This window comes from Furipterus horrens, unplaced genomic scaffold, assembly GCF_987537825.1.
Source record: "Furipterus horrens unplaced genomic scaffold, mFurHor1.1.pri manual_scaffold_4, whole genome shotgun sequence".
Taxonomy (NCBI): Eukaryota; Metazoa; Chordata; class Mammalia; order Chiroptera; family Furipteridae; genus Furipterus; species Furipterus horrens.
In genome coordinates, this window is record NW_028327174.1 from 7688637 (window position 1) to 7715415 (window position 26779).

Here is a 26779-nt window from a genome sequence, read left to right on the forward strand (position 1 = left end):
ATGGTTCCGACAATATGTTTTAACTTGACCTCTCTGTTTTCTGAAAGACACGAGTACCCACGATGTTTCTTTGTTAAGGCAGAAAAAAATCAGAGGCACTCTCTTCTCCCTCACATAAGGAGGAAAGAAAACCAAACCTGTGACTCTAGACCAAATTAAGGATTTGAGAGTTTAACCTCATTTTAATTAATGTCCTAATGCTCTAACTTTACAGATGAGGAAATTGAGGCTCAGGAGGTTAAATCACTTTGCTAGGTCACAAAGATGAGGAGTAGCTCTGACCCAGGATTTGAATCCCGCCTGCCTGACCCTGGTCTTTGCTCTTAACCACTAGGCTGTGCACAATATCACTTCAAAAAAGACGCTGAACACTGGGAATGAGAGATGAAGTGACTTGACAAGGGTCACACAGCCAGTAAGTGGCAGGGTGACGGTCTGAACCCTTGCCATCTGGCACCTAAGCCTCTGAGCCTTCCACCTGTCCTGCCGCCGAGCCTCCTCCCCAGCCCTCCTGGCTGACCCCACCCTGGGCTCACCTGCGCTCTTGCCCGAAGAGGCGCTCCACCTCTGCGCGGCCAGGGCTGCGGGTTCGGCCCCCGTTGCTGGGCTGGGGCCCTGGCTCCCTCTGCGCCAGCCTCCTGGGCGGGGGCAGGTCAGCCAACACGGTGTACTCCTCCCTCTCCAAGTTGTGCCTGGTCTCCCCAGGGGGTGCTGAGCCCCGGGAGCCCCCTGAGCTGCCTGGCGGAGGTGAGGGTGCCAGGCGCGCTAGGTCACTGGGGGGGTGGCGGGGTGGGGAGGAGGCTCGCGGTGCGTCCCGGTGCCCGATGCATACTTGGGGGAGCAGCATTGGGGAGCCATGCAGAGAGTCGGTGGAAGGGGCCAGGCTTTCCATACTAGTCCCAGGGGGGTCCTGAAAGAAGAGGGAGGGCTCGGGGGCCTGGCGTGGTGGAGATGAGAAGGAAGGTGCGTCTCGGTGCCCAATGCACACAGGGGCAGGCATGTGGGGGGGCTCGTGCATAGAGTCTGTGGAGGGGACGAGGCTCTCAGTGCTGGCCCTGGGGAAGTCCTGGAACAGGAGGGAGGGCTCGGGGGCCTGGCGCGGTGGGGAGGAGGCCCGGGGTGCGTCTCGGTACCCAATACACACAGGTGGGGGAAACTGAGGAGGGTCGTGCTGGGGGGACTGGGTATCAGCATCCGATGTGTCTGGGAGGAAGGGGAAGGGATCAAACTGGGTGTGGCGAGGGGGTGAGGAGGCCCGGGGTGCATCTCGGTATCCAATGCACACTGCTGGGGGGATGTAGGGGGGTTGATGGTGGGTCGATTCACCCTCAGAAGCATGGGGGTCTGGGAAGAAGGGGAATGGGTCATGTTGCAAAAAGCGAGGAGGCGAAGAGGCTCGGGGGGCATCCCGGTGCCCAATGCACACAGTACATGGAGGCTGAGAGGAGTCAAAAGAGGTCTGGGATGCCCCACGGTACAGAGGCGACGAGGTCCTGGAGGCACCATGGTGGCCTGGGTTGTGGGAAGAGGGGGTGGCCCGGGAGGGTGAATTGTGCTGGGAAGGGCCAGAGGAGGCCTGGGGTGAGTCACGCTGAGTTGGTCTAGAGGGAGATGAGGTCTGAGTCCTGTCACTTTGGGTTGGCCGAAGGGAAATGGATGCCCAGGGAACCTCACTTTGCTTGGAGCGAGATGGGGAAGAGGTTCGGGCGCTGTCGCTCTGGGTAGGCCGGAGGGGAAAGGAGGCCCAGGGAATGTCTTTGTTAGTACGGTGGGGAGAAGAGTTCCTGGGATTGTTCCGCTGACTGGAGCGATGGGAAGGTGATGGTCCGGGATTGTTCTGTTGGGTGCAACATTGAGGGGAGGCACTTCCGGGGTTGTCCCTTTGGGTAGAAGAGGTTCTGGGGGTGTTCTGCTGAACACAAGAAGTTCTGGAGTTTTCCCGCTGGATGGTTCGGTTGAGAGAAGAGCCCCTGGGGTTGTCCCGCTGGGCACAGGAAGTTCTAGAATTTTCCCGCTGGATGGTTCGGTTGAGAGAGGAGCCCCTGGGGTTGTCCCGCTGGGCACAGGACGTTCTAGAATTTTCCCGCTGGATGGTTCGGCTGGGAGAGGAGCCCCTGAGGTTGTCCCGCTGGGCACAGGACGTTCTAGAATTTTCCCGCTGGATGGTTCGGTTGGGAGAGGAGCCCCTGGGGTTGTCCCGTTGGGCACAGGACGTTCTAGAATTTTCCCGCTGGATGGTTCGGTTGGGAGAGGAGCCCCTGGGGTTGTCCCGCTGGGCACAGGACGTTCTAGAATTTTCCCGCTGGATGGTTCGGTTGGGAGAGGAGCCCCTGGGGTTGTCCCGCTGGGCACAGGACGTTCTAGAGTCTTCCTGTTGGGAAGTAGATGTAGAAAAAGAAGTCTGAGGGCTGTCCTGTTGTGTAGAAGAGGTTCTGGAGTTGTCCTGTTGGGCGGCTCTGGGGGAAGAGGAAGCTCGAGGATTGATTCGTTGGGTGCATGCGGTTCTGGGGTTGTCCCGTCGGGCAGTTCTTGAGGGAGAGGACGCTCTAGGGGTGTTCCTCGGTGTGGAAGAGGTCCTGGCGGTGTCCTGTTGGGCGGATGAGGTTGTAGGGCTGTCCTGTGGGGCTGTCTGGGAGGGAGAGGACGCTTGGGGGTTATCGAGCTGTGTGGACGCAGTCTGGACAGCCTCCCTTTGGGCAGAGCGATGGAGAGAGGAACCCCGGGAGGGGGCGCTTCGAGGTCCGCTCTGGGGTGTCGCAGAGGAAGCCTTGGATAGCGCTGACCGGTGCCGCTCCAAGAAGTGCCCACTTTCTCCCCGGAGCTTTGCCCAGTGCTGTCCGGCGCTTCGGGTCCCACTACCAGTTTCTAAAGAGAGAAGAGGCGGGTTCAAGGTACGGGGAGGGTGTGCTTTGCAGACTGGGAGGTGCCCCAAGAGGGATGTCAAGGAGTTTCTAGTATTTTGGATTTGGCTACTTCCTCCTGGGCTTTGGCCCCCCGCCTGCAATTTGGGACCCTGCCACCAGGTGGACACTGGTGACTGCCTTTGATCAAGCAGGTCACAAAGTGAGGCTCCACCCACCCCACTGCCCCTGTGTTTAAGAGCAAGAGAGCAAGTATTTAGTGCAAAATCCAACGTGCCTATCACGCCATTTGCACCAGAGAGGCATCTGGTCCCCACCCGTTACCCTTCTCATACATGGGTCTCCCCAGGGCCTAGGGGGCAGGGCAGTGGGATGGGGCCGTGAGGTGACAAGATCTGATTAATGTTTTAAAAGATGGCTCCAGCTGCTGTGGGGCGTGGAGATGGGGGAATGGAGTGAAGGGGGCCAGGCAGAAACAGGAGAGCTTGAGGGGACTCTGGCAGTAATGCCAGCCAGCGGCAGCGGTGGCTTGGCCAGGGAGTGTTGGGAGAGACAACAAGAAGGGGACAGATTGGGTGCATTTGGAAGGCAGTGCTGCCCAGAGCTGCTGATAATCAGATACAAAAGGTGAAGAAAGGAAGGAATCGGGATTTGGGGCCTGAGCTGCTGGACGAGTGGTGACGCAGAAGAGACTGCAGGAGGAACATGCCTGGAGGGAGGGTCAGGCTGCTGGTGGCCTCCACACCGGCCTCCTCTTCCCCCTTCCCCCTGTTCCACACGCTCCCATGACCACACTTTCCTCTGCACTGGCTGCTCCTCCTGCTTCCGAACTCAGACCTCAGCTACAATGTCACCCCACCCCCACCCAGAGAGGCCCTCCCTGTCCACCTGGCCACTTGCTCTCATAGTTTTGTCTTTTTTTGTTTTTAAATCTTCACCCGAGGATATGTTTTCATTGATCTTTTTTAGAGAGAGAGGAAGTGGGGGAGAGAGAGAAGTGAGAGAGACATTGATTGGTTGCCTCCCATAGTGCTCTGGCCAGGGATCGAATCTGAAACCTAGGTATATGCCCTGACCAGGAATCAAACTGCAACCTTTTGGTATATGGGACAATGCGCCAACCAACTGAGTCACCTGGCCAGGGCTCCTGCCTTAATTCTCCAAAAATCAGTTACCACTCTCTGATCTGGCTTTTCATTTGTTTTCTGTCAACTCCCCTTCACTGGGATGCCAGTTCCATAGGGTGGGTCTTGTCTGTCTTCTTCACTTTGGTTCTCCAGCACTAGGACAGGGTCTGGCACACAGTAGGTGCTTAATAAATACTTATCAAATGAATGAAATGAAGACGCTGTGTTGAGTTTGAGGTGCTACCATATACCTCAGTGAAGAGGTCAGTTGTACAATGAATTAGGTAGAGTTCAGGTGAGAAATCAAGGCCAGAGGTGTGAACTCAGGAGATGCTGATTTTTCCAGATAGTATTGAAAGCCGAGTGGCTGAGTTGTCAGGGAGAGAACAGAGGGAACCCAGGACTAGGCTCTGGGGCATCCGTATGTGAAGATTGAGCAGAGGAAGAGCCATCAGCAAAGGAGAGTTAGAAGGAATGGCCAGTGAAGACGGCCCTGACCCTTCTCTGAGCACCCTGACTCTACAGCTCTTCCCCGGGGCTCTAGCCCCACCTCGGCCAACACTGCTTGCACCCTTCTCCCCAGTGCTCTGCTGTCAGCAAAAGGCATCACCATCTACACACATACCCAGACCAGGAGCTGGGACGGTGTATTCTCCTGTCCCCAATCCCATCAAGTCCACCTTCTAAGTCTCTCTTCTCTCTGTTTCCTCCTCACCTACGACCATGACCCTAATTCAGATTTCTCCATCTCTCACCTGGACAATTGCAATGGGCTACAGAAGGGTTACAGAAACAGTGCATCCAGCGCTGGCTGGTGTGGCTCAGTGGATTGGGCACCAGCCTGCAAACCAAAGGGTCACCAGTTCGATTCCCAGTCAGGGCACACGCCTGGGTTGCAGGTCTGGCCCCAGTTGGACGTGCTTAAGAGGCAACCACACATTGATGATTCTCTCCCTTTCTTTCTCCCTCCCTCCCGCCCCTCTAAAAATAAATAAATAATATCAGAAATGGTGCGTCCATTACCCATATAGCGACTCTTCACCCAGAGTTACCAGCTGTTAATGGTTTGTCTCATATGCTTTATCCAGCCATTCATCTACCCACCTACCTACCTACCTACCTGTCATCTACCTGTCAGCCGCCCTCTATCTGCCTATCATTTACCTTGTTGAACTGTGTGAGAATTGAAGTTGACACCTCACCCCTAACTCTCTCCTAATGTATCTCCTAAAAGCAAGGACAATCTCCTTCCATTATCACACTCGGGAAACAGAGCGTGGATCCAAAACTGTTACCTAACATACTCTTCATATTCAACTTTCCCGGACCGTCCCAATAATGTCTCCTGTGGCTATAAATCTTTCTATCTTCCATCCAATCCAGGATCACACATGGCATTTTGCTTCCCTGTCTCTGTAGCCTTTTTTATTCAAGAAGAGCTCCCCAGGCCTTTTACGTCTTTCATAGAGTTCTGTCAGGCCCTGGCTGCGTAGCTCAGTTGTTTAGAGCACTGTACCAATACTCAAGGCTGTGGGTCCAATCCCTGGTCAGGGTACATATAAGAATCAGCCAATGAATGCATAAATAAGTGGAACAACAAACTGATGTTTCTCTCTGTCTCTCTCTCAAATCAATAAATAAAAAAAAAATTTTTTTAAAGAGTGCTGTCAATTATTTTGTAGAATGTCCTTCAGTTTGGGCTTGTCTGGTATCTTGCTGGGATTAGATGCAGGCGGTGCATTTTTAACAAGAAGACTTGGAAAGGATGCTGTGTCCTTCCCTGTGTCCCCCACTGGGATGCCAAGTGGCCACCTGGCTGAGGAAGATCTGCCCTATCTTCCCACCCTAAGAGTGCCTCTTCCCTCCATAATCGATGTGTAATCTGAGGGATGATGCTTTGAGACGTGTGAATACCCTGTTCCCTGGCAACCTTTCTCCTAGGAACTTAGCATCAGCCAGTGATTCGTGCCTGAATCAGCTGTCACTACAGTGGCTGTAATAGTCCTTGTACTGGTGTCTCATCCCTCAGTCTGACAGGCTCCAGTTCATCCTTCGCACCTCCTCCTGGTGAACTTCTTGACGCACAGGTCCAATCACATCACTCTCCTCCCCAAAAACCTCCCGTGGCGCCCTACTACTTAGAGAACTAAGTCCAAACTCCTTGGCCCAGTGTGATCTAACCTAACTGGATGCCCCCATCTATGTCCAAGCTGTACATCCCAGATTACTCCCTGTTCACACCCCCAAGCCTTTGGCCCGGCTGTCTCCTCTGCTAGAGCGCATGTCTGGGGGGTTCTCCTCTGTGAGTCCCTCCATGGATGGAAAGAAGCTCTTCGTCCTCTGCACCCACACCCCACCCAGTCTGTCGCTCACAGCAGGGCACATGTTTCTGCTCTTCCTCTGTCCTGGGCGGCTGTTGGCCATCTCCCGTCCACCTGCTTTACTGGATGGTGAGCTGTCTGGGACAGCAACCACATCTAATTCCTTCTGAACACCCAAGCATCTGACACCAGCTTTTATGCATAGTTAGCACTGGTATGTTTGATGATTGAATGCTACAGGAGCCAAAGGAAGCTAGGACTGGCCACCAGCGTTAGGACCTGGATACTCTGGCCCACCTCCCCAAATCCTGACGATGCTAAAGACACATATCAGGAGGCAGCACAGTCCAGTACTGATGGGAGGGCCCAAGCTTGGCCTGACCAGCACCTTTCCCCCTTTCTTCGGGAGAAACACCACCCTGATTTCCTTTTGGCCATCTCCTCTTCCCCACCCCCAAGCCATGAGGTTCACCCTATCCCTGATCATCAGGTTGGGTATATGACCCATGCTGGGCCCCAGAGAGAACCCTCCCTAGGACTTAAGCTCCATATGTTGGGAACATTGTGTCTTCTCTCTGTGGAGGTTGATAAGCAAGGAGAATACAGCCTGCCACTGCCACTGCTCCGCATGCCACCATGGGGGAGGGCCTGGCTGAGAATGAAGCCACCACAGAAGAAAGCAGAGCAGAGGCCAGATTTCTGAATCGTGTTTGCACCTGGATCCAGCTATGCCTGATGTCATCACCCCCTACACTTTTTACTCGGCCTGTTTGTCACTTGCAACCTGAAGATCCTAACCCACCAACTGTAAGAAAGGGTATTTCAAGCAGGTTACATGGAATGTTATGTCTGCCCCGTAATTATAAGGGATTGTTATTATTATTAAGACTTAAGCCACCAAAGTAAGACATGTCCAGGGGACCAGATGGCCAGGGAGATGGTTCTCTGGGCCCCAGGCCCCTGGCCATCACATTCATAGTTCCAGGGACCAACGGACCACCCTGGTCTGGCAGAAGGACTCACCCTCCTTTCTCTGGCTCACAGAATCTCCTCCCACAGGTGACCGGGTGAGGACAGATGGAGCCCTCTGGGCACTGTCAGGTCTTGACCCCTCCTGCAACTTCCGAGGGATCATCGCGGTGAACTCGTCCCAGCTGGGGGCCTCCTCCTGCCTTTTGAAAACGTCCCCGTCCTGCAAGGGAAGGACAGGAGAAAGCATGCTTGGAGGTGAAGAAGGAAGACCCCAGGTTGGCGCTCCCAGCATGAGATGGGTAGAAGAGAGGGGCATGCGGCTGAAAGAGCACCTGCTGTGTGCCCAGCACAGTGCTGGGCCGCTTGCCGGCTAAACTCAGCTACCTTCCATCAGCCCCATGACCTAGGCAGTCTGCAGAGCTAAGAACGTGCCCAAAGTCACACAGCTGGGCAATGGCATACGTGGGAGGGGACTTGAACCAGGGCAGTTGAACACAGTGTGGTCTCAGGGCCTTGGCATAGCTGTGCCACACCCCAGAGACACCCCTGGAATCTACAGAGAAGTCAGTTCAAAGCCTTCCCCTACCACTTCCCAGATGTGTGGCTTCACCTAAGTTGCCTCCCTTCTGAGTCTCGGTTTTCTTGCCCCAAACAGGCCCATACAGGGGGCTGGGGAGCCTTCCTGAGCCCCTGTCTCATTACTTGTCCATCACTTCCCCCTGGAGGTCTCATGGGTAGTCTGCCCCTTCTACTCTGTGTCAGGCCTTTGAGCGGAGAATGCCCAGGAAGTTCCCGTGAGTCTCCTCTTCTCACAGCTAAACAGCCCCCAGCCCTGGCCAGCCCGCGACCCCCACTCCGTTCCCTTCCTTCTGTCCTCTGCCAGGGCTGCTCATGGCACTTAGTGGTGTGTGACCAAGGCAGGGCTCAGGACCAACCCCATCCTTGCTCTGGACGACACACCCAACATCCTGGCCCTCTGTGACCTTTGACTTGAGAGTTTTTGGCAGCCTGAGCCCAGTTGGTGATTCTCGTGGAGTCCCCATCAACTGAAATTCCTTCCTCCATCTGTTCATCGGCAGACCCCCAGCCCTCCCGGGCCAGCCCTGCAGAGATACCTCCCCACCCCAGGCGGGTGGTCCGGGCAGCCTGAGGTGCCCACTCAGGCTCCAGACCCCTGGGCCCAGATCCTTGGTGTGAAAGGCTGAGCCCTCCTCTCACCAAGGAGTTTGGAGCTGACACAGAGGGGTGATCTGCTCTTGCCCTCAGCCCCCCGCCCCCAGCTCACCACAGAGGACGAGTTGCTGGTATCATCGGGGGTGTTGGAGTCAGGGCTGGAGCTGGCACCAGAGTCAGGACCCTCGTCGAAGCTGCCACACAGGGAGGAGGCCAGGCCCTCCAGATAGGGCACTGCCTCGGGGTCCCGGCTCCTGCTCCTGGGGGTGACTGTGGGGCCCTCTGCAGGAAGCCCTGCCGATGGGCCCCTGAGAGAGGAAACAGACCCATGACTTTTTCCCCAAAAGCCATGGGAATTAAGGAGTAACACCCCCACCCAGGGGCGCACCCCCCTCCCGTTGCAGGGGCAGTGGAGGCCAACAGCTGGGCCTCTCTGTACTGGGCTCTTCACGTGGGCTGCCCGGTTTTGCTACAGGAGCCTCCCTTTGAAGTGAGTGTGATTATTCCCATTTTACAGATGAAGGAACTGAAGCTCAGAGAGTGTAAGGGACTAGCCAAGGTCACAGAGCTTGGGAAAGGCAGAGCTGCATTGTGAACCAGGGCTGTGGCCCCAGCCCCGACCCTCTGTCACTGGAGCAGAAGTGAGGACCCAAGCTCAGTAAGGCTGAGACATAATTATGCTGAGCTAACGGGGGCCTCCGAGAGGTAACAGAGCCCCAGGGGCAGTGACAGGTCACCAGTCCGGATGCCAAGGGAGGGAGCTGCAGAGAAAGCCCTGCTTTGGAAAAGCCAGTCAGGGTGGCCACAGGCCCAACTTGGCACAGAGATGGCAGTATCCCCGAAGTCACCCACAGATGGGCCAACAAGACGGAAATGGGTGCCGACCCCTGAGGTCTGCAGTCACGTAAGTTTGGGACACACTGCACACGTCTACCCCGCACTCAGAAGCACAGTGCCTGCCTGTGAACTAAAGGCTTTAACCAGTCCTGCAGGAAAGACACCCAACTTTGCTTATCCCTGACTTTCGGAAACATATTTGATGGCAGAGCTTTTGGTTTAAAAAAAAAAAAAAAAAAACACCTGAGGAACACATGTTCCCAAAGCTATGCTGATTCGATTCCATTGTTCTTATTTTTTAAATGGGGAAACTGAGGTTCAGAAAGAGGAAATAACTTGCCCAAGGTCCCACAGCCTGAAAGGGATGAAGCTGAAGCTGGACCCAGGTTTCTAGACCCTCCGCCATGCCCTCCCAAAGCACCTCAGCCACAAAGGGGCCTCCAGTTCCACCCAGTCAGGAGCGGATCCCAGAGCCTGGAGCTGCGCACAGGCAGGCAGGCGGGTGTTACACCTGTTTCATTGTTTAAGGCTGTGCAAAGGGAACAAGGAAACGTGAGTGGGCTGCGAGCCATGCCCGGGGCAGGATGGGTTCATGGGTGCTCTGTGCCCCGGATCGAAGCTGAGCTAGGGCCAAGGAACATGCCCACTGTACCCAGCTGTATGGACTGACCATGTGACCCACGCCCACAGCCGTTACAGACACTGTCACTGTGAAGGAGTGTGAGGTGGGGCAGGTGAGGGCTACCCCAGGGAGCCCCTCCCCAGGCCCTGGAGCTCTACCCACCTCTCGGGCCCTGGCGCAAGGCCCAGGCCCACCGCAGGCTGGCACCCAGAGGTCGAAGCACTGTGCAGGTCCTCAGAGGCAGGCGGGCGGCAGGGCAGGTCACAGTAGGGCGCCTCAGCACTTGGAGGGCTCCCGGGCTCCTGGGACAGAGTTGGAGAGAGGAGGCACCTCAATGCCCACGTGGGGGCTCCCCTCCCCCTGCACGGCCCCTCCCCCCACTAGGGGGTGTGGGAGAGTCTCTAGGCATCTCCTCTCGGGACCTTAGACTTCTCAAGGAGAGCTGCCCATCAGGCTGGAAGCGCCCCTGGGGACCCAAGCTGAGGGCTGGCCAAGGTGCAGGGTATGTGCATGCATACGTGTGTACAGGTATGTGTGTGTATAAAGGCCTGTGTGTGTCACTGTGTGTGCATGTATATGCAAGTCAGGGGGCTACACTAGTGAATATGTTTGCATAAGTGCATGTAAGCTCACTTATGTGTGTGCTGGCACATATGTGGGTGTGTGTGCTTGAGGTTATGAAGTGCACAAAAGGACCCAGAAGGGTTTCTGTAGCTAGAAGACAAGGACGAGGAAGGAGAATGAGGATGGGGAATTAAGTCAGCTTGGAGAGTGAGGGAGAAGAGGTAATCTGAGGAAGGGGACGATGGGAAAAGAAGGCCTTGGAGAAAAGAAGAGATTTGCCCACTAAAGGACGGGCAGGGGGCTCCTGGGCTGGAGGGTCAAGGCCCCAGGGGTGGAGGGGGAGGCCCTGAGCAGACTATTCGCTTCTCTCTCCCTCCACCCTCAGCAAGGCCACACCTGTGAAGGCTGGTGCTGGGCTCACCCAGGGGGAACGGCTGTTCATCTCTGGGAAGGCCCCCCCATTCCTCCCCACCTCCTGGGGTGGCAGGGCCCTCCCCTGGTGGTGGGAGACAGCGGCCGCAACACCCTGCACCCCGCCTCCTCTCGGGTTACCTGGGCAGCGGGCTCCGGAACTGGTGGCTGGCGGCTGTCAGCACCCTCGTCCCCGGGGGGCTCCGGCTCAGGCCCCCACGCTGCCGCCCTCCCAGGCCCCGATTCTGGGCCGTGGTGGCAGCGGCCGAGGCAGCAGAAACCTTAGAGGGGCCGGCTGCAGGAGCAGGGGCCCCTCATTACTGTTTCATAAGCCAGGGCCCAGCCAAGAACAATGCAGGACATGAAACCACAGGAACCCGATCCCCACAGCTCACCTGAGAGCCGGCAGGGTGGGGGCCTGGGCCTGGGCTCCCTGGGGACCCTGGAGCCCAGAGCTCAGGGCTAAGGCCACAGCCTGGCCACAGTCCCGGGGTGGGCACAGACTCTCTGGGTTCCAAGAAGGGGCCACTAGCAGGACCTGGGCAGAGCTAAGGAGTGGGGCTGGGGTGTCTGCTGTGCCATCAAAGCCAGAGGAGCCTGTCTGGGTTCAGTTTCGCCCCCTGCCCTGGAGCAAGATTCTGATCAGCGCTCGGCAGCGGGAGGTGTCAGATCCACAGCCCGGCCTGGCGCCTTGGCCGCCCTGGGGACCTCGCTGCATGAATGAGGAGGGAGCAGCTCACTGGGCATTGCCAAGGGGTCTGAGCCCAGCTGGGCCCAACAAGTCCCCCAGCCAGTCAGGGCACCCCTTTTCTGCTCTCACCCCCAGCCCTCATCACTACCCACCACCCACAGGAGCAGGACCAGGAGCCAGTCCCAGGCTCTGATTTCCTGTCTGGCGGGTCAGCACAGGCTCTGGCCTCAGACAGACATCAGGCCCAATCCTGGCACCTCCACTTCCCAGCTGGGTGACCTCAGCCTTGTAGCTTCCCCTCTCTGAGCCTCGTTTTCTCGTCTACAAAATGGGAATGATAAGAGGACCCACCTTCTAGGGATATTATGAGAACTAAATGAGTTAATATTTGTAAAGGGCTTAGGACAGTGCCTAATCTGTACATCTTAAATATAATAGAATTTTATTAGTGCTAAACCAATAGAATGTTAAATACTCTTAAGCATAAATACATTAACCCTGGCCAGGTGGCTCATTTGGTTGAAGCGTTGTCCTGTGCACCAAAAGGTTACAGGTTCGATCCTCGGTCCGGGCATATATCTAGGTTGCAGGTTCTACCTTTGGTCAGGGCTTGTGCAGGAGGCAACCGATCAACGTTTCTCTCTCTAAAAATTAATAAACATATTCTCAGGTGAGTATTAAAAAAATTTTTTTTAGAGAATAAATACATTAAAAAGGATGTGTGATGCCTGGCATACATCACGACCCTCTTGCCTCCCTCCATCCAGAATCTGGCCATGACCTGGTCAAGACTGTGATTGCCAGGGATAACCCCTCCTCCAGCCTGTGGTAGACTCAGCTGAGGGTAAAACAGAGGCATAGCCAAAGCCAGGATCCCAGGGGAGCTGGAACAAGCTTTGGGGAAGAACCTGGGCCATTCCCACATATTCCAAAGTAGGTTAAGATTTTAGAGCTGATTCTGTCCCCAGGAGATACCTTTACCAGGTCCCCAGGGAAGAGTTTGAGCCCAGGCATAATGAGGGACCCAGCCGGGAACTAACTGAACAGTCGCATCCAGGCTGGAGAATGCTTCTTTATCACACAGATTTTGTGACTCTCCATGTTTGAAACTGCTCATCCACAAGCAAGACTTTCATCAGCGTCGGATCCTGATGACTCAAGAGCCTTTGTCCCCGACTGAGGTCTGGCTCCTCAGCTCCGTATTTCAGTAACGTCCCGCATCTGCAGTGTGGCCCATAGGCACCTCTCACCCACCACCCCCAACAACGCCACATGGATTTCCTACTCCAAGTACCTGCCTCAGGAAATAACTTACACGTCAGCCACATTCTACCCCCTCCATGTTCCTCAGGTACCAAATCCTTTAGATTTTCCTGTTCAGTTAGTTCTGAAATGTGTGCCTTTCTCTCTGTCTCAAAGTCTCCATGGTCACCTTGATTTACTCTTACTCCATTCTCTGCCCTGCAGTCAAAGTGACTCTGGAAAATGCAAATCTGATCACATCACTCCTGTTTAAAATCTTCAGTGGCTCCCGTGCCTCTCAGAAGAAAGTGCAGAGTCAGCATGTCTATAAGGTCCCACAGGGTCTGGTGACACCAGCCCCCACCCTATTCTCCATCTTTTCCTGGAGTTCCCATGCACCTCCCTCTTGGTGGCCTCTCTCCAGCCTCCAATGTGCCTCCTCTTTTCTGCCTCAGGACCTTTGCACCTACTGTTCCCTTCCTCTCCTCTCCCCCCAACTTCACTGGTCAATATCCCCAGAATCTTTATAAAGCAGCTGAAATATCATTTCCTTGGAGAAGCCTGTCATTTATCCTCATGCAACTTGCTACTCCTTACAACCTTTTTAAAAAAAATATTTTATTTATTTATTTTTAGAGGAAAAGGGAAGGAGAGAGGGAGAAAAACATTGATCGGTTGCCTCTCACACAGCCCCAACTGGGGACCTGGCCTGCAACCCAGGCATGTGCCCTGACTGGGAACCAAACCTGTGACCTTCCAGTTCGCAGGTTGGCACTCCATCCACTGAGCCATACCAACCAACAATCTTTAGCAGAACCATAATTATTTGCATGATTAATTTCTTAGTTTGCATTTCTCTTGCTAGATTACAAGCCCCATGAACCAGGGGCTGGGACTGTTACTTATCACTGTTTCCCCAACATTTAGCATGATGCCGGGCACATGTTAAGCACCTATTCAATATGTGTGCACACGTGAGTTGGCTGAAGGTCTCAGCTGGGAAGTGGTAGGACTGAGACTAGAAATCAAACCTGTCTGAATCCCAATTTCTTCTTCTGTTCCTCACTTGCCATCTCTGCACCCATTGGGAGAAGGTCATTTGCATGGGAGATGGACTCACTGAGTTCTCAGGCATCTATCTGTTCCCTGAACTTGGAGGTAGGGGAGCTGTTACCATAGGTATCAAGACAGAAAGGAATCTCTCAGGTTTGTTTTGCTGATTGGGAATGAGGGAGAGGAAACTAATGAGTCTTGAATTAGCCACATGTGACTTAGGCTAAGCAATGCCAGATGGCCTGAATGAGAAGGCTTTACTCTTTAGGAGAGTGAAGCCAGAGAGGGTAAATGACCCAAGGTCACACAGCAGGGAAGTGGCAAACCTACCACTGGAGCTCTGCCCTGTGTGGCTCCAAAGCTGAACAGTGACTCCCTTATATTGGTCACCTCTTGGAACCTAACCCCCTGCATGGTGCTGACTGCCAGGCTTGAGAGGAGGGAGCCTCAGGACCCTCTGGGAATGACAGAGCCATAATGGATCAAGGCTGAAAGGGCCCATGGGAACTCACAGGTCCCATGTTTCTTATAGCATGTGTACCAGAAGCTCTGGGTCACATGTACAAGGACTTGGCCTAAGATCACATCAATCCCAAAGTGAGAAAATGCTTCACTCCTTCAACACCTTCAAGGAGAAAGTTTCCAGTGGGTGCCAAGATATCTTTAACGCCCCTCCTACATCTGCCAATTTCTCTTTAATAGAGAGATGGCAAGACTCAGGCTCAGAGCCTTCAGCCAATAACACTATCTAGTTAGAATTGAACGACACTTTTTTTTTTTTTTTGTCTTTTTCTTTCTTTCTTTTTAACCTTCTATATGAAGGATATGACCCTAGTTTCTTATTTGTGGTAGTGATCTAAAGTTCTGTTTTAGTGATAAAAGGGTGTTGATTCAAAGAATAAGGTAAGTAATAGATTACATGAGGCTACGGCAAAAAAAATGATAAAATCAGGAGGAGAATGACTGGCATCTGGGAAACATTAACACAGTCCCATTACTTCATTGTACAGATAGGAAAACTGAGGCTCTGCCTGGGAGGAAAACCAGTGTCTGGATTTAACTGCAAGGCTCCAGCCCATGACAGAGTTCCCCCTCCCAAACCACCCTGACCACTCAGGAAAGCCAGCGCACCTCATGCCTTGCTCTGTGGGCCTCCTCAGGGTGGGAGCAGTTTTGACAGCAGCTCTGGGCAAGCACATTGGCCTCCAAGTATGCACAGGGGGCATTCCCAGCCGCCCCCTCCATATTAGGTGAGCTAGGCCAGGGCAGCTCCTGTGATCCAGTGGTGGAGGGGCCTGGGAAGAATGGAGCAGGGAGATAAGGACCAGGTGTCTGGCTGGCAGCACACCTGGATCCCAGCCCCAGCTTGCCTCTGGACAGATAAAGACCAAGGAAATAAAGTTATGTATTCATCCATTAATTCATCTATTCATTTATTCACCCAACAAACACTCACTAAGCACCAAGAACTCTGTCAGCATTTAGCATGAGATTGCTAGTCATTATTGCAGTATTTCTCCAAGTGTGTTCTGAGAACTCTGCATTAGACTCAGTTGAGCTGCTTATAAAATGTATATTCCCAGTTCCTTCCCCAGATCCACCTAGGTGAGACCAGGGGGTGTGCATTTTAAACAAGTCTCCTAGGGGACTTGTGCACCCCAAAGTTGGGGTGCCCTTGCCTTCCAATTATCCTGCACTGTGGAAAACATTCATGTCGGTTTCAGATGAGGCAAGGAAGGCTCACAGAGGTTCCATAACCTGCAAGGTCCCAGCGGCTGAACTGGATTCAAACCCAGGTCTGTGTGCCAGGAGGTGGAAGTGAGGGGCTCTGGATCACACCGCCAACTCACACAGGTCCTTTGGGAAACACTGGGAGGGAGGCAAAAGGCTGGCCAGGTACTTTCAGAGTTGTGGACAAAGTCATGAACAACCTAAAGGCACACAGCAAGTCTGTGGCAGGGCTTGGCCAAACCAGATGTTCTGACTTAAGCACATGGCTGTACTTCCCTTGCCGCTGAGAGCTAGCTCCACTGCTGTGCCAGGGGAGGCTGGTGGGGAGGACAGTAGAGTAACTTGAAGATGCCCTCCTAACCCACACGGAGCCCCAGGAGGGAATGGGGGTGAGAGGAATCCATATTTCCAAATAGATAAGCCCCTTACGGTGCCCCCAAGTCACTGCCCTTACCGTTCCTCACCTGGAGAATTTCCTCCACAGTGTCCCAGGGGATCAGCCCTTCTTTGCCAATCTCACCTGAGAGCTGCGGAATTTCACATCCTTCACTGGGGCAGCCAGGGTGAAGGTTCCTAGCTCCTCCATCAGACCTGGGGAGGCGGCAGGGCAGGGTCTGGGTAGGGTGGGGGGAGACACCCACTGGCCCCTCGGTGGCCCCAGGGTCTCTGATGCTGTTGGGCTCTTCTCCCAGCATCCTTCCCTGCTCCCAGTGGTAGAAGGGGAGTGAATCCGTCCCGCCCAGTCTGGGAGGTTCTTGCCCAGTCCGGCCACAAAGGGGAGTAAGAATCTCTTCGGATGGAGACGCCCAGGAGATATTGGGGACGGATGTTGAGGGCTCTACTCCACGTCCCCCTCACTGCTCCCGCTTCCTCCTCCCCAACCCAATTGGCAGAATCTTTCCCTGAAATGCACTTTAGGTGCGGATATAACGAAGAAAAACCTGCAGAGGATATGGATGCCCCACCCGGAGAATGGACCACTGGACCTCTCCATCCAGCCAGTCAGCCTGTCCCTCCCTGTATCCCTCACTCCTCTACCTTTCCCTCTCATCCTCCTCCCCTCCACCCTTTCCGTTACGCAGTACTAACCTCGGCTCGGGTTTCCACGCGCAGGAGGTGCCGAGGTCACGGCCTCTTTATTTTAACAATGAATCAGAACATTGCCCGAGAGGTGGACGGAGGCCACGCCCCTGCCACTCTCTCATAGGCTTTCTCTAGGTACTTTATTTACATGAAAGCCGCGAGATTGGGCAACCCGAGGGTAAGGGGCGGGGCGGAGGGGGGCGGTGCCCAGATGCCTCTGAGCGCGGGACCCGTAGTATAGCCTCAGCAGACCGATTCTCAGCGGGCCCTCAGGAGGGCTAGCATTGGTGAGTCTGGCTCCTTCTGATCTCTTTCCCGTTGGTTAGTATTCCTGTTTCAGTCCCCTAACCTGGCTATCGCCTAGACCTTGGGCTAGAGTCTTAACCTCTCTGTGCCTCAGTTTTCTGATTTGTAAAACAGGGATAGTAATATTATCTGTGAGGATGAAATTAAACGCCCAGGGTTTTCAACCTCTATTTGCACACTTCCACTGACGCGACATTCAAATGCAGTTCTCCCCCTTTTAATTTTTTTTATCCTCACCTGAGGACATTTTTTCATTGCTTTTAGAGAAAGAGGAAGGGAGAGACACATCAATGTGAGAGAAACATCAATAGGTTGTCTCTGGTATGGCTGAACCAGGGATTGAACCTGCAGCCTAGGCATGTACCCTGACTGGGAAATGAACCTGAAACCTTTAGGTTACGGGACGACGCTCTAACCAACTGACCCATCCTGGCCAGTGCCAGTTCTCCCCTTTTGAAAAGTACAACATGGCCCTGGCTGGTGTGGTTCAGTGGATTGAGCACTGGCCTGTGAACCAAAGGGTTGCTGGTTTGATTCCCAGTCGGGGCACATGCCTGAGTTGTAGGCCAGGTCCCCAGTTGGGGGCGTGTGAGAGGCAACCACACATTGATGTTTTTCTCCCTCCTTTCCCCTCTCTCTAAAAATAAATAAAATCTTAAAACGTGTAACATGTTTGCCCCAATCGGGTAGCTCAGTTGGTTAGAACATCATCCAAAATGCCAAGGTTGCGCGTTCAATCCCCAGTCAGGGCACATCCAAGAAGCAACCAATGAATGCATAAATAAGTGGAACAACAAATCGATGTCTCTCTCTCTCTCTCAAATCAATCAATAATTAAGATTTTTAAAGCTAACGTTTATTCTGCACTATGTGCCAGCTCCTAGTTCAAAATCTTTACATTCATGAAGACATGGTAACATGAAAAATTAAGTACAAAGATCTTCATTTCACAGCAACTAAGGATCAGAGAAACTAACTCAGCAGTGTCACACAGCTAGTAAGTGGCAGAGACAAGACTAAAACCCTGTGTCTGCCTCCACTGGCGACCACAGAACATCTTCACTAATTCAGTCAGTCACAGGTAGCTGGTACAGCCATGCCTTAGCTGGGGAGATGGTAATGAACAAAATGTGGCTCCTTCTGAGATGAAGAGCCCACTGACCAGCGGGAGAGCCAGCCTCTGAACAGGTCATCCTGACCAGGACGGAACAGGCAAAGATATAGCTTCATAACAAAAATACTGAGCTTTCACCGTGGCTGGTGTGGCTTAGTGGACTGAGTGCCAGCCTGTGAACCAAAAGGGCACCGGTTCAATTTCCAGTCAGGGCACATGCCTGGGTTGCAGGCCAGGTCCCCAGCTGGGAGTGTGCGAGAGGCAACCTCAAACAATTGATGCTTCTCTCGCACATCGGTGTTTCTCTCCCTCTCTTTCTTCCCCTCTTCCTCTCTCTAAAAGTAAATAAATAAAACCTTAAAAAATAATGAGCTTTCTGCTTGGTCCCAATTACTGTAAGCAAAACAGGGAGTAATGAAACTTGTGTTCAATATCTGGGGCTAGCACTTCCTGGCTGTGATCTTGAGAAAGTTCCTTGACTATTCTGTGCCTAGGATGGGGCAGGCACTCAGTTTGAGTTTGAAGCTCAGGGTATGACCCCAGTCCTCTAGCCCCCACCCATCAGTAAACCTGAAGCCAACTCAGGTGGCCCTCCTGAGAGTTCATTAAATACTTGTGATACCCCTACTTCTGTTAGTTGTGTGTGCTGAGGATACATCAGTGAACAAAAGATCTAGTCTCCTGCTTTTGTAATTTTGCAATTTTAGTGGAGACAAACAGACCACAAACTAGATCAATAAAATAAGCAGTATATAAAGTATATTGGCTGGTGACGGGCGCCAAGGAGAAAAATGCAGCAGGGAGGCACTGGCAGTGGCTGCTGTGGTCAGGGAAGGCTGCCCTGAGATGGCAACATCTGAGCAAAGGCCTGGAGAAGAGAGGGCAGTGCGCACACAGGTCCTAAAGACCGTTTTCATGGGGAGGGGGGCACCAATGCAGAGAGGCTGAAATGGAAGAATGAAGGAGAGAGGGAGAGTCAGGGGCAGGTTGGTAGGTTGATGGGTCATCCTGAGCACGTCCCCTAGATCTGGAGCTGCCTGCTGTGCCCTCTGTGTGATGGCTCAGGGCTAAGGATGTAACAGTGGCAGCCAAGGCAGCAGCCACCACTTGTCACCATTTAGTACCAGCCTCATGTCCCCACTTCCACTCCGTGAAGCCTGGGCTTGATCATCTCCACCTTTGCTCATGACATTTCTTGTGGCTGGGACACCACCCTTAAGAGATCTGGAGAAGCAGAACAATCACTGACTTCTATTCCCACTCTACCCCACTGAACCTCAGCTTTTTCTCAGTGAAGTGGAAACGGTCACCCCAGCCCTCCCTGCCCACAGGTTGGGTGGAGAATCACACACTCTGGGCAGGGAAGACAGATGCAGGGAACCGTGGCCCAATGGAGCAGGAGCAGGAAGGCACTGGTCTCTAAAAGGGGCATCGGAGCTGGCTCCAACCCGTCATTACCCTGCATCGTGGTGATCCAAAGCGGCAAGGCTTGCTTTTACTGACCCCTTTAGAGACTCTTGCCTTGATCAAGCTCCTAGAGGCCTCAACCCGCAAGGCCGACCAGATGGGGAGCAACAGGAGTAAAGAATCCAGATGTGGCGCATGGGGAGAGGGGCTCCTGGGAGAAGACAAGTTCCCCAGAGGGTTCTGACCCCACCACTCCTGATCCTAGGACTGGCAACACCACCATGGCTCAGCTTCCTTGGTCTGCTGGAAGAACTAGCGGCACACACAGGAGAGCAACATCAAAACCTAATAAACATGACACGCTGTGGATATAAGTTGTAAATGACCCCATGTCACTGGGGATGGGAAGAGACGCAGGTCAGGTGTCTCGGCAGTCAGCAGCAGCCGCGCACACACTGAAGACACACCAGAGAATGGCAGGTGCTCTGGGAACTGGCTCACACACATGGGTTCACTTTGGCCTCTTACAGGCAGCCCTAAGAGGCAGCTGTGTTATGTCATCCTGCAAATGGGAAACAGACCCAGAGAGGTGCGCACGGCGAGGAGCTCAGACAGCGCTCAAGTGGCAGAGCCAAGATCCAATCCCAAACCCTGCTGTGCACACTGATCCCCCAGGTTCCACTCGGTTCCTGCTCGCAGGGGCCTGTGAGGACAAGGCTCACACTCAGCCCTCCTGGGCTGGGAACCAGAACCACCTAGGGAGCCTGGCAACGGGCTCTTCCCTGGATGGAGGCAAACAAGCTGGGCGTGTCATGTGACCCAAGCACAGTGGACGACAACGGGAACGCAGCACCAAGAGCAGGTGGAAGGAGCTGAGAAGCCAGTTCACAAGGCCTCCTGGCCACAAGCCCTGGGCTTTGCATTCCCATGACCAGGTGTGGCCTTCAGACCTGCACCAGCCATCATCAGGCAGGTTTTGATGGTGACATGGGAAAGCACCTCCCCACCCCAGGCGCGGCCTGACAGTCACAGTTGCTGAGCCTGCCCAATGGGGACGCTGTGGGGCTGCTCCTGGAAGGGCCTCCATGGGGTGAGTGGGGGGAAGGCCTGCCGCTGTGCTCCCGTCACAGCCCTCTCCTGTCACCTTGACCATCTCTATTCATGAGCTTTGCTGGGGATGAGTGTGCATCTTACTCCCTTTTCAGTCCTAGTGTTACGGCCCAACATGGGTCCCCTAACCAGGGCACAACACGAAATCCCTGTGCTCCAGCTCAGAACCACAGGAACCAGTAAGTAGCAGGCGAGGAATGTGACAATGCCCAGAACAGTGCTCTGGTTGTCCCCGATGGCACCACATCTACCTTTCGCAGGTGGGCTCTGCCAAGGGCCCTTCTTGGTCAGGGGAACACCAGAGTGTGTGAGGTAGGTCACTAATAAGCTGGGACAAGGAAGGGACAGGCTGGTTTTCATTAGTTCTGAAGCCACACCCTAAGATCTGGAAGGACCGTGAAGAAATGGCAGCCTTGCAGAACACCAGCAGGACTCCTGAGGGGTCTGCTTAGAAAGGGCCATACTTTCAGGTAAGATGGATTTTCTTTACGAAGGATTAATCACTCCTTGCACCTGGGCGCTACTGGAAGCCTGGGAAGCTGCCCCAGTTTGGGGGGCGGGGAAGGACTCCTCTGCTTCCACCGTTTCAGTTTCAGCTGAGGAGACGAGGGACACCGAGAAGGGAAAGGCCCAAGTCCCAGCCAGTAAAGGGCAGAGCTTGCACTGCCCACTTTTCAGGTGAGCAGACGGACTCCGGAGTCCACCAGCGGTTATGCTGATCTGCACCCATGGTTAGGGGGTCCAGAGCCGACGCTGCCTTTTCCCACCCTCAGGGAAAAGTGCTGGGGGGTGAGGGTACATCCAGCTCTCTGCCCATGCCCACCGCTCCAGAAGCCTACCTTCAGCACGTGGCATCAGGGCCAAGGATAAACAAAGCACACTTGCTTACTTTTGCAAATCTGATGAAGGCGCAGTGGGGTATACATTTGGGAAGATGCTCCCAATTTGGCCCCGAAGGCTCCTCCTGAGGGAGGCTAGTTCTCAGCTGCTTGCTACTCCGGTGGTAAAAACCCCAGCCCCTGTGCAGGCTGGGTTATGGGGACAGCCAAGCAGAAACAGGACAGATCCTTACGGCCTAGGCTGGGGCCTGCCTTGTTCTTGGGCTCACTCTCCGCTGTGCTGGGCTTTGCCAGTCAGCCGGCGGCGCTGGGTCTTGCTGGTACGAGTGGCACTTGGGGGCTTCTTGGTAGAGTCCTGGACCCGTCGGGGACGTTTCCTCTTGACTTTTTTGTGACTGTGTGCGTGCAATGATGCCGTGAGAGAGGAAATCCTGTGGAAGGGTAGAAAGCTAGTGAGGCTAGAGCCACAGTTTACCCTGGGGAACAGGGCATAAGTGAAAGGTTGAGCTAGGGGGTGACGGAGGCCCAGCTCATGAAGGGGAAGTCAGCACAAGCCCCAAATACTGGGAATGCCAAGTCCTTTCCAAAGGCAGCCTGCTTTGACTTCAGAGGGCCTGCCAGATTCTTAGCTGAGAGAGAGAGGCCCTTACCCCAGACACAAAGGGCACCCAGGGTTGGCCATTCTTGGGGGTGGGGGTGAGGGACAGTGATGAGGAGCTGAGCACTGCTTGACAGGCAAAGCAGAGGGCTGCTGTGGGCCCCACAGCTGCCCCATGCTACCGCGAAGAAGCCAGCAGGAGTTGGCTCTGCAGACTGGGTCACCAATGCCAGCCATGCAGAATAGGCTCATAGGGGAGAACAGGGCAGGGCTCACCGCTGGGATAGCAGGGGGTCTCTGGACTTCCTGGGTAAGGCTTTGGTCGGCTTCTCCATGGATGACACCTCCTCCTCAGACCCAGGCCCAGCCCCTTGCTAAAGAAGCATAGGACAAAAACTGTCAGAGAGCAGTGGCATCGTGGCTCTGTAGAGTGGAGTCATGATCCGCAGCCTCCCAGGCCTGGGCTGGGGCTCAGGGAAGGCCGTGTGTGCCCTGGAGCAGGGATTACGCAGGGGAGAGCTGTGTTTCAGAGTCCTCCACTGCCTCGGCCTTCCACTCAACACTCACAGACGGAAGAACTCTAAGCTGGGGACCAGGCTTGTCTTTGCATCAAACCTTTCAGAAGACTGAGCACGAAATAGCAGGTGCACATTAGATGTGATAGACTAGTGGCTCCAGGACTTAAGCACACTATAATCCAAGATAGGAATTGTGGTTTACCTCGTAACTGTGTATATGCGGTACATGTATATACTTTCCTATATAACCCAGAGACACAACTTTAACTGAAACTTACTGTGACACTTCTCAATAATTTCAGTGATAATTCTCTCTTTTTTTTTTTTCACTTGTCCTCATCTGAGGACATTTTCATTTGCTTCTTTAGAGAAAGAGAGGAAAGGAGAGAGAGAAACATCGATATGAGAGAAGCATCGATCGGTTGCTTCCGTATGTACCCAGACTGGAGATCCATGCTGGAACCAGGGACTGTACCCGTCAGGACCAGGGATTGCACATGCCTACGAGTGGACCAGGGATGAACCCAAAACCTAGGTATGTGTCCTGACCAGAAATGGAACTCGCAACCCCTCAGTTACAGGACGATGCTCCAACCACTGAGCTACACCAGCCAGGGCTATCTCTCTCTTTGTTTAAGATTCTGGTCACAACCCGCTAATAACCCATAGGCTGAAAACTCACTGTCAGTACGCAGGCACACAGATGTGATCCCAGTAAACAACAATGTTGGCAGCCTCGGTTCCCATGCCCTCCCCCTCCGCCCACCTGCCTGCTGCTGTCTGGGAGTTTCTCGTGATAGCAGGGAATGTCAAGCCGAGCCCCGTTTGGCCTTGATCGGCTCGTCATGCTTACAGCTGCAAGATAAGTGACTGAATTCAATAGTTTCTTTTTCCTTCCCCCTATAAAACAGCCCCTCCTTCCCTAGGAGGCCAGAGCTGGGCCATTCGTGGCATGGCTTCCTCCCCGCTTGCTAGTTCCCGCAATAAACTTCTTTTTTTCTGCTCGCTGCGTCTTGATGGTTCTCTGAGCGACTCCGTTCTTACAAATGTTAAGTGCTTCTCGCAGGTTCACCACTTTCAACCTCACAGCAATCCCACAAGGCAGGTGCTGCCACCAGCGAACTTCAGTTTACCGATGAAGGGAAGAGGAAAGGCAAAGAGATGCCAAGCTTCTCTTTGCCTTTCCAGTCGGTGGTGGAAGTGGCCTCTGCAGCCCCAAGCTCAAGGATTTTGTCCGGGACACGGAAGGGAAAAAGACCCTTGCACTGGAATCTCTGTGCTATGGACCAGCGCTTAGCAACCCCTGACAAACCGGACTGCCCCTGTGTCCCTTCTTGCCCAGGGATGAGAGTGGCACTCACCTCCGGTGGGGGCAGTCCAAGCAGCCGGGCCCCAGAGAGGTCCAGGTCACTGATGGTAGTCACAGTAACTGTGTGGTTGGGGTGGTCATACTGCACTGACTCTGTCTTTGCTGTCACCAGCCGGTCCAGGTCATCCGCCTCCTCTGTGCAGGGTGGGCACAGAACTGGGCCTCAGCCCCAGGGCATAAGTGGCCAGGCCCCAGCCCCTCCCAACCCTGCAGTGCAATGGCCTCTCTACTCTATAGGAGAGTATCCGGGAAGTCACTGGCTCCAGGGCCTGGCCTGACAATAAATGTTGTAGGTGACCCAACTCCTCCTTTTGCATTCCGGGAAAACCTCAGACCACCTGCTCCCCACCTAAGATAAGCCCAGTGTGACACCAGAAGCTGCGGCTGCCCCTTCCCCTCTCCCCCTAGTCCCTCCAGGCCCCAGAAACTGGGCTGTCTGCTCAGGATTTACCAAGAGGTTTGAGTCTCCTCCTTGTCTCTGATCCACTCACATTTAAAGGTACCCAAGGACCACCTCTGGCCCCTAGGTCATCACCAACACCCCTAGAGTTAAGGAAGTCAGCTTCTGTGCAGCCCTTACACCTCTACCCTCCCACTTACCAAGGGATAAATAGATCCCAGCCCATTGGCTATTCTCCAGGTCAGGCCAAGAATGGGACTTACCTAGTGCCTCCTCTCTCTCTGCCAACATCTTCAAGTATTCCTGGTGGCGCTGAAGCCAAAAAGGAACGGAACACAGTGAGTATGAGGGCCTTCCAGGCCCCCCTCAGGAAGGGGCATCACTCACCTCCAGGGTGAGTGCGTGAAACACCAGGAGATTCCATCCTACACCTTCCCTAGACCGGGCCCCACGGTGTCTCTACCTGTACAAACCACATCCCGGGCCTGCTCACACCTCCCCTCACCCTGGCAGACCCCCACTTCAGGCCATCCGAGGCTGTAAGTCCCCTGAGAGTCAGAGACTCTCCTGCCCTCCCGCTCTGCACCTCCTCCCGGAGCTTCTTCTGTTCCTTCTTGAGCCGCTGCTTGATCTCCTCTATGGCTGCCTTCTTCCGTTCCACCTTCCTCTTGTGGAAGCCTGTCAGGTACTCCCTACAGGAAGGAGGCAAGGGGCAGTCAGGAGATACAAGGAAAGAAAGGACAGCTCCGAACACTGCTCAAGTGCACTCACTACGTGCCAGGCACCGTTCCAGAAAAGTACATGTGTTAACTCACGTAACCCTCACAAGTAGCAGATAACAGGACACAGCCAGGGCCACTGCTATCATGGCGCCTCTTGCCGAGCACGCCTTTGACCTTGGTAAGCGTGACTACCATTGTACTCCTCCTAAGCTTATGTTCCCAGGACTGGAAACTACTGGAAAGCAGGAACAGAACATGGCTAACCACCCCCCACAGCCACAGGCAACAGGCAAAAGATAACATTGGAGCAAACTGGAGCTCAGGCAAAACCAATGGCAATCCCGTGTTGCAACGCCCCTAACAGCCCAGGGACCACACAACAGGGACACCCCACCCTTTTATAATCCAATAAAATCCCAAAGCCCACACTCCTCAGTGCTGGTGTAACGCTCCACACCAAGCCCCCTGCCCCTCCTGGAGCGTGAATAAAACTTTGCTCTCTGCCTTTTCTTCTGTTTGTGAATTCTTTCCTGGCCCGTGCCATCGACCACCCTAACCGCAGGCACCAAACCCTGTTTCACAGATGGGGGTCACTGAGGCGCATAGAGGCGAGGTGACTTGCCCTCGGTCACAGAGTGTGAGGTCACGAAAATGATGGGAGATGCTGCCTCTTTCTACCCACTAGCCCCCGGCGCTCTCAGCTTCAAGCAATTGGGCCAAAGCGATGGGCACAAGTCGTGGGCCTTTGAACCTAGACCAGGTGAGGCCCTTTTTATACTGCCAAATCCCGCTCCCCGGTGAAATCAGCCACTGCTAGCTGGGCTTCCAAGGCCACCCTTACCCAGACCTGTACACTTTCTGCAGGGCATCTGCCCCTGAACCCATCTTGTAGGGCCAGCAGATGCCCCAGCATTTCCCTTCTTCCCTCTGAGCCCAGCCCCTCCTCAGCTCCGTAGTGCCGACGGCACCACTTCCATCCCCCCGCGTTCCAACGCTCGGTTTTCAGCCGGCCCACCACCGTATGCCACCGCAGGAGTAAAGGTCTGGTGAGTGGGTAAATAAACCGAAGCTACTCATTTCATTCGCTTATTCGTCACCAACAGCTGAGAGTACTACGCGGGGGGAGGGAGGGCTGGGCTAGGTTAGAGGGATCGAAGCCACTGCTCTGAAACCCAAACTCCCAGCTCTGCGGTCGTGCACACACGAGTAAGGCGAGTTGGGGCGCCCATAAGAGCAAAGGGAGCTGGGCTGGGCGATTCCACTCCACAGGCTAGGGGCCGCAAGCGGCCGCTTCCACTCCACGGGAGGGAGCGCAAGGGAGGACCACGCCGAAAGGGCGGGGCCGGAAGGGCCCGCCGCGTGAGCGTGCGCGGCCCGGACCTGGCGTAAGCCTTGCCCGGCGGCCGGAGGGGATGTGGTCCAGCCTTAGCACTCACCGTCGCTTCTCCTCGTCGAAGCTGAGAACGAGCCGGGGCCTCCGATTGTCGCCATCTCGCTTCTTCTTCTTGTTGCGGCCCATAACTGTGAGGCCTGGCCGGCGCTGTTCCCACTCTCCTAAGCCACTTCCGGTGCAGCGTTTTCGGCCTTCCGGGCGCGCCTCCCAACCGTGCTCCGCTGTTCCGCTCACCGGGCCCAATCTTTTAAAGGGACCGCCGAGCCCGTCTCCCCACCCCTTCTGGGTGTAAGGAGCAGATCTCTGCCCGGCGAC

The 26779-nt window shown here is 54.4% G+C and overlaps 2 protein-coding genes across 3 annotated transcripts; both read right to left on the minus strand.

Annotated features, from left to right (window-relative positions):
- Positions 1-206: 206 nt before the first annotated feature.
- On the minus strand, positions 207-19573 carry LOC150011048 (TRIO and F-actin-binding protein-like). The gene is made up of 6 exons (XM_090275087.1): positions 19567-19573; positions 16126-16196; positions 10076-10215; positions 8567-8762; positions 7333-7501; positions 207-2865 (listed from the first exon to the last, which is right to left on the minus strand). Exons 1-6 carry the CDS (start codon positions 19571-19573, stop codon positions 533-535), a joined length of 2916 nt encoding a protein of 971 aa, XP_090131213.1. The 3' UTR covers positions 207-532.
- On the minus strand, positions 17823-26668 carry NOL12 (nucleolar protein 12). Of its 2 annotated transcripts, XR_016510415.1 has the most exons (7): positions 26508-26668; positions 24936-25041; positions 24613-24661; positions 23942-24084; positions 22339-22436; positions 21515-21895; positions 17823-19052 (listed from the first exon to the last, which is right to left on the minus strand). XR_016510415.1 is itself a non-coding variant. In XM_090272466.1 (6 exons), exons 1-6 carry the CDS (start codon positions 26588-26590, stop codon positions 21730-21732), a joined length of 645 nt encoding a protein of 214 aa, XP_090128592.1. In that variant the 5' UTR covers positions 26591-26668; the 3' UTR covers positions 21511-21729. The 2 variants fall into 2 exon arrangements, 1 of the variants encoding a protein (XP_090128592.1); XM_090272466.1 differs by lacking the exon at positions 17823-19052 and having other exon boundaries at positions 21511-21895.
- Positions 26669-26779: the final 111 nt, after the last annotated feature.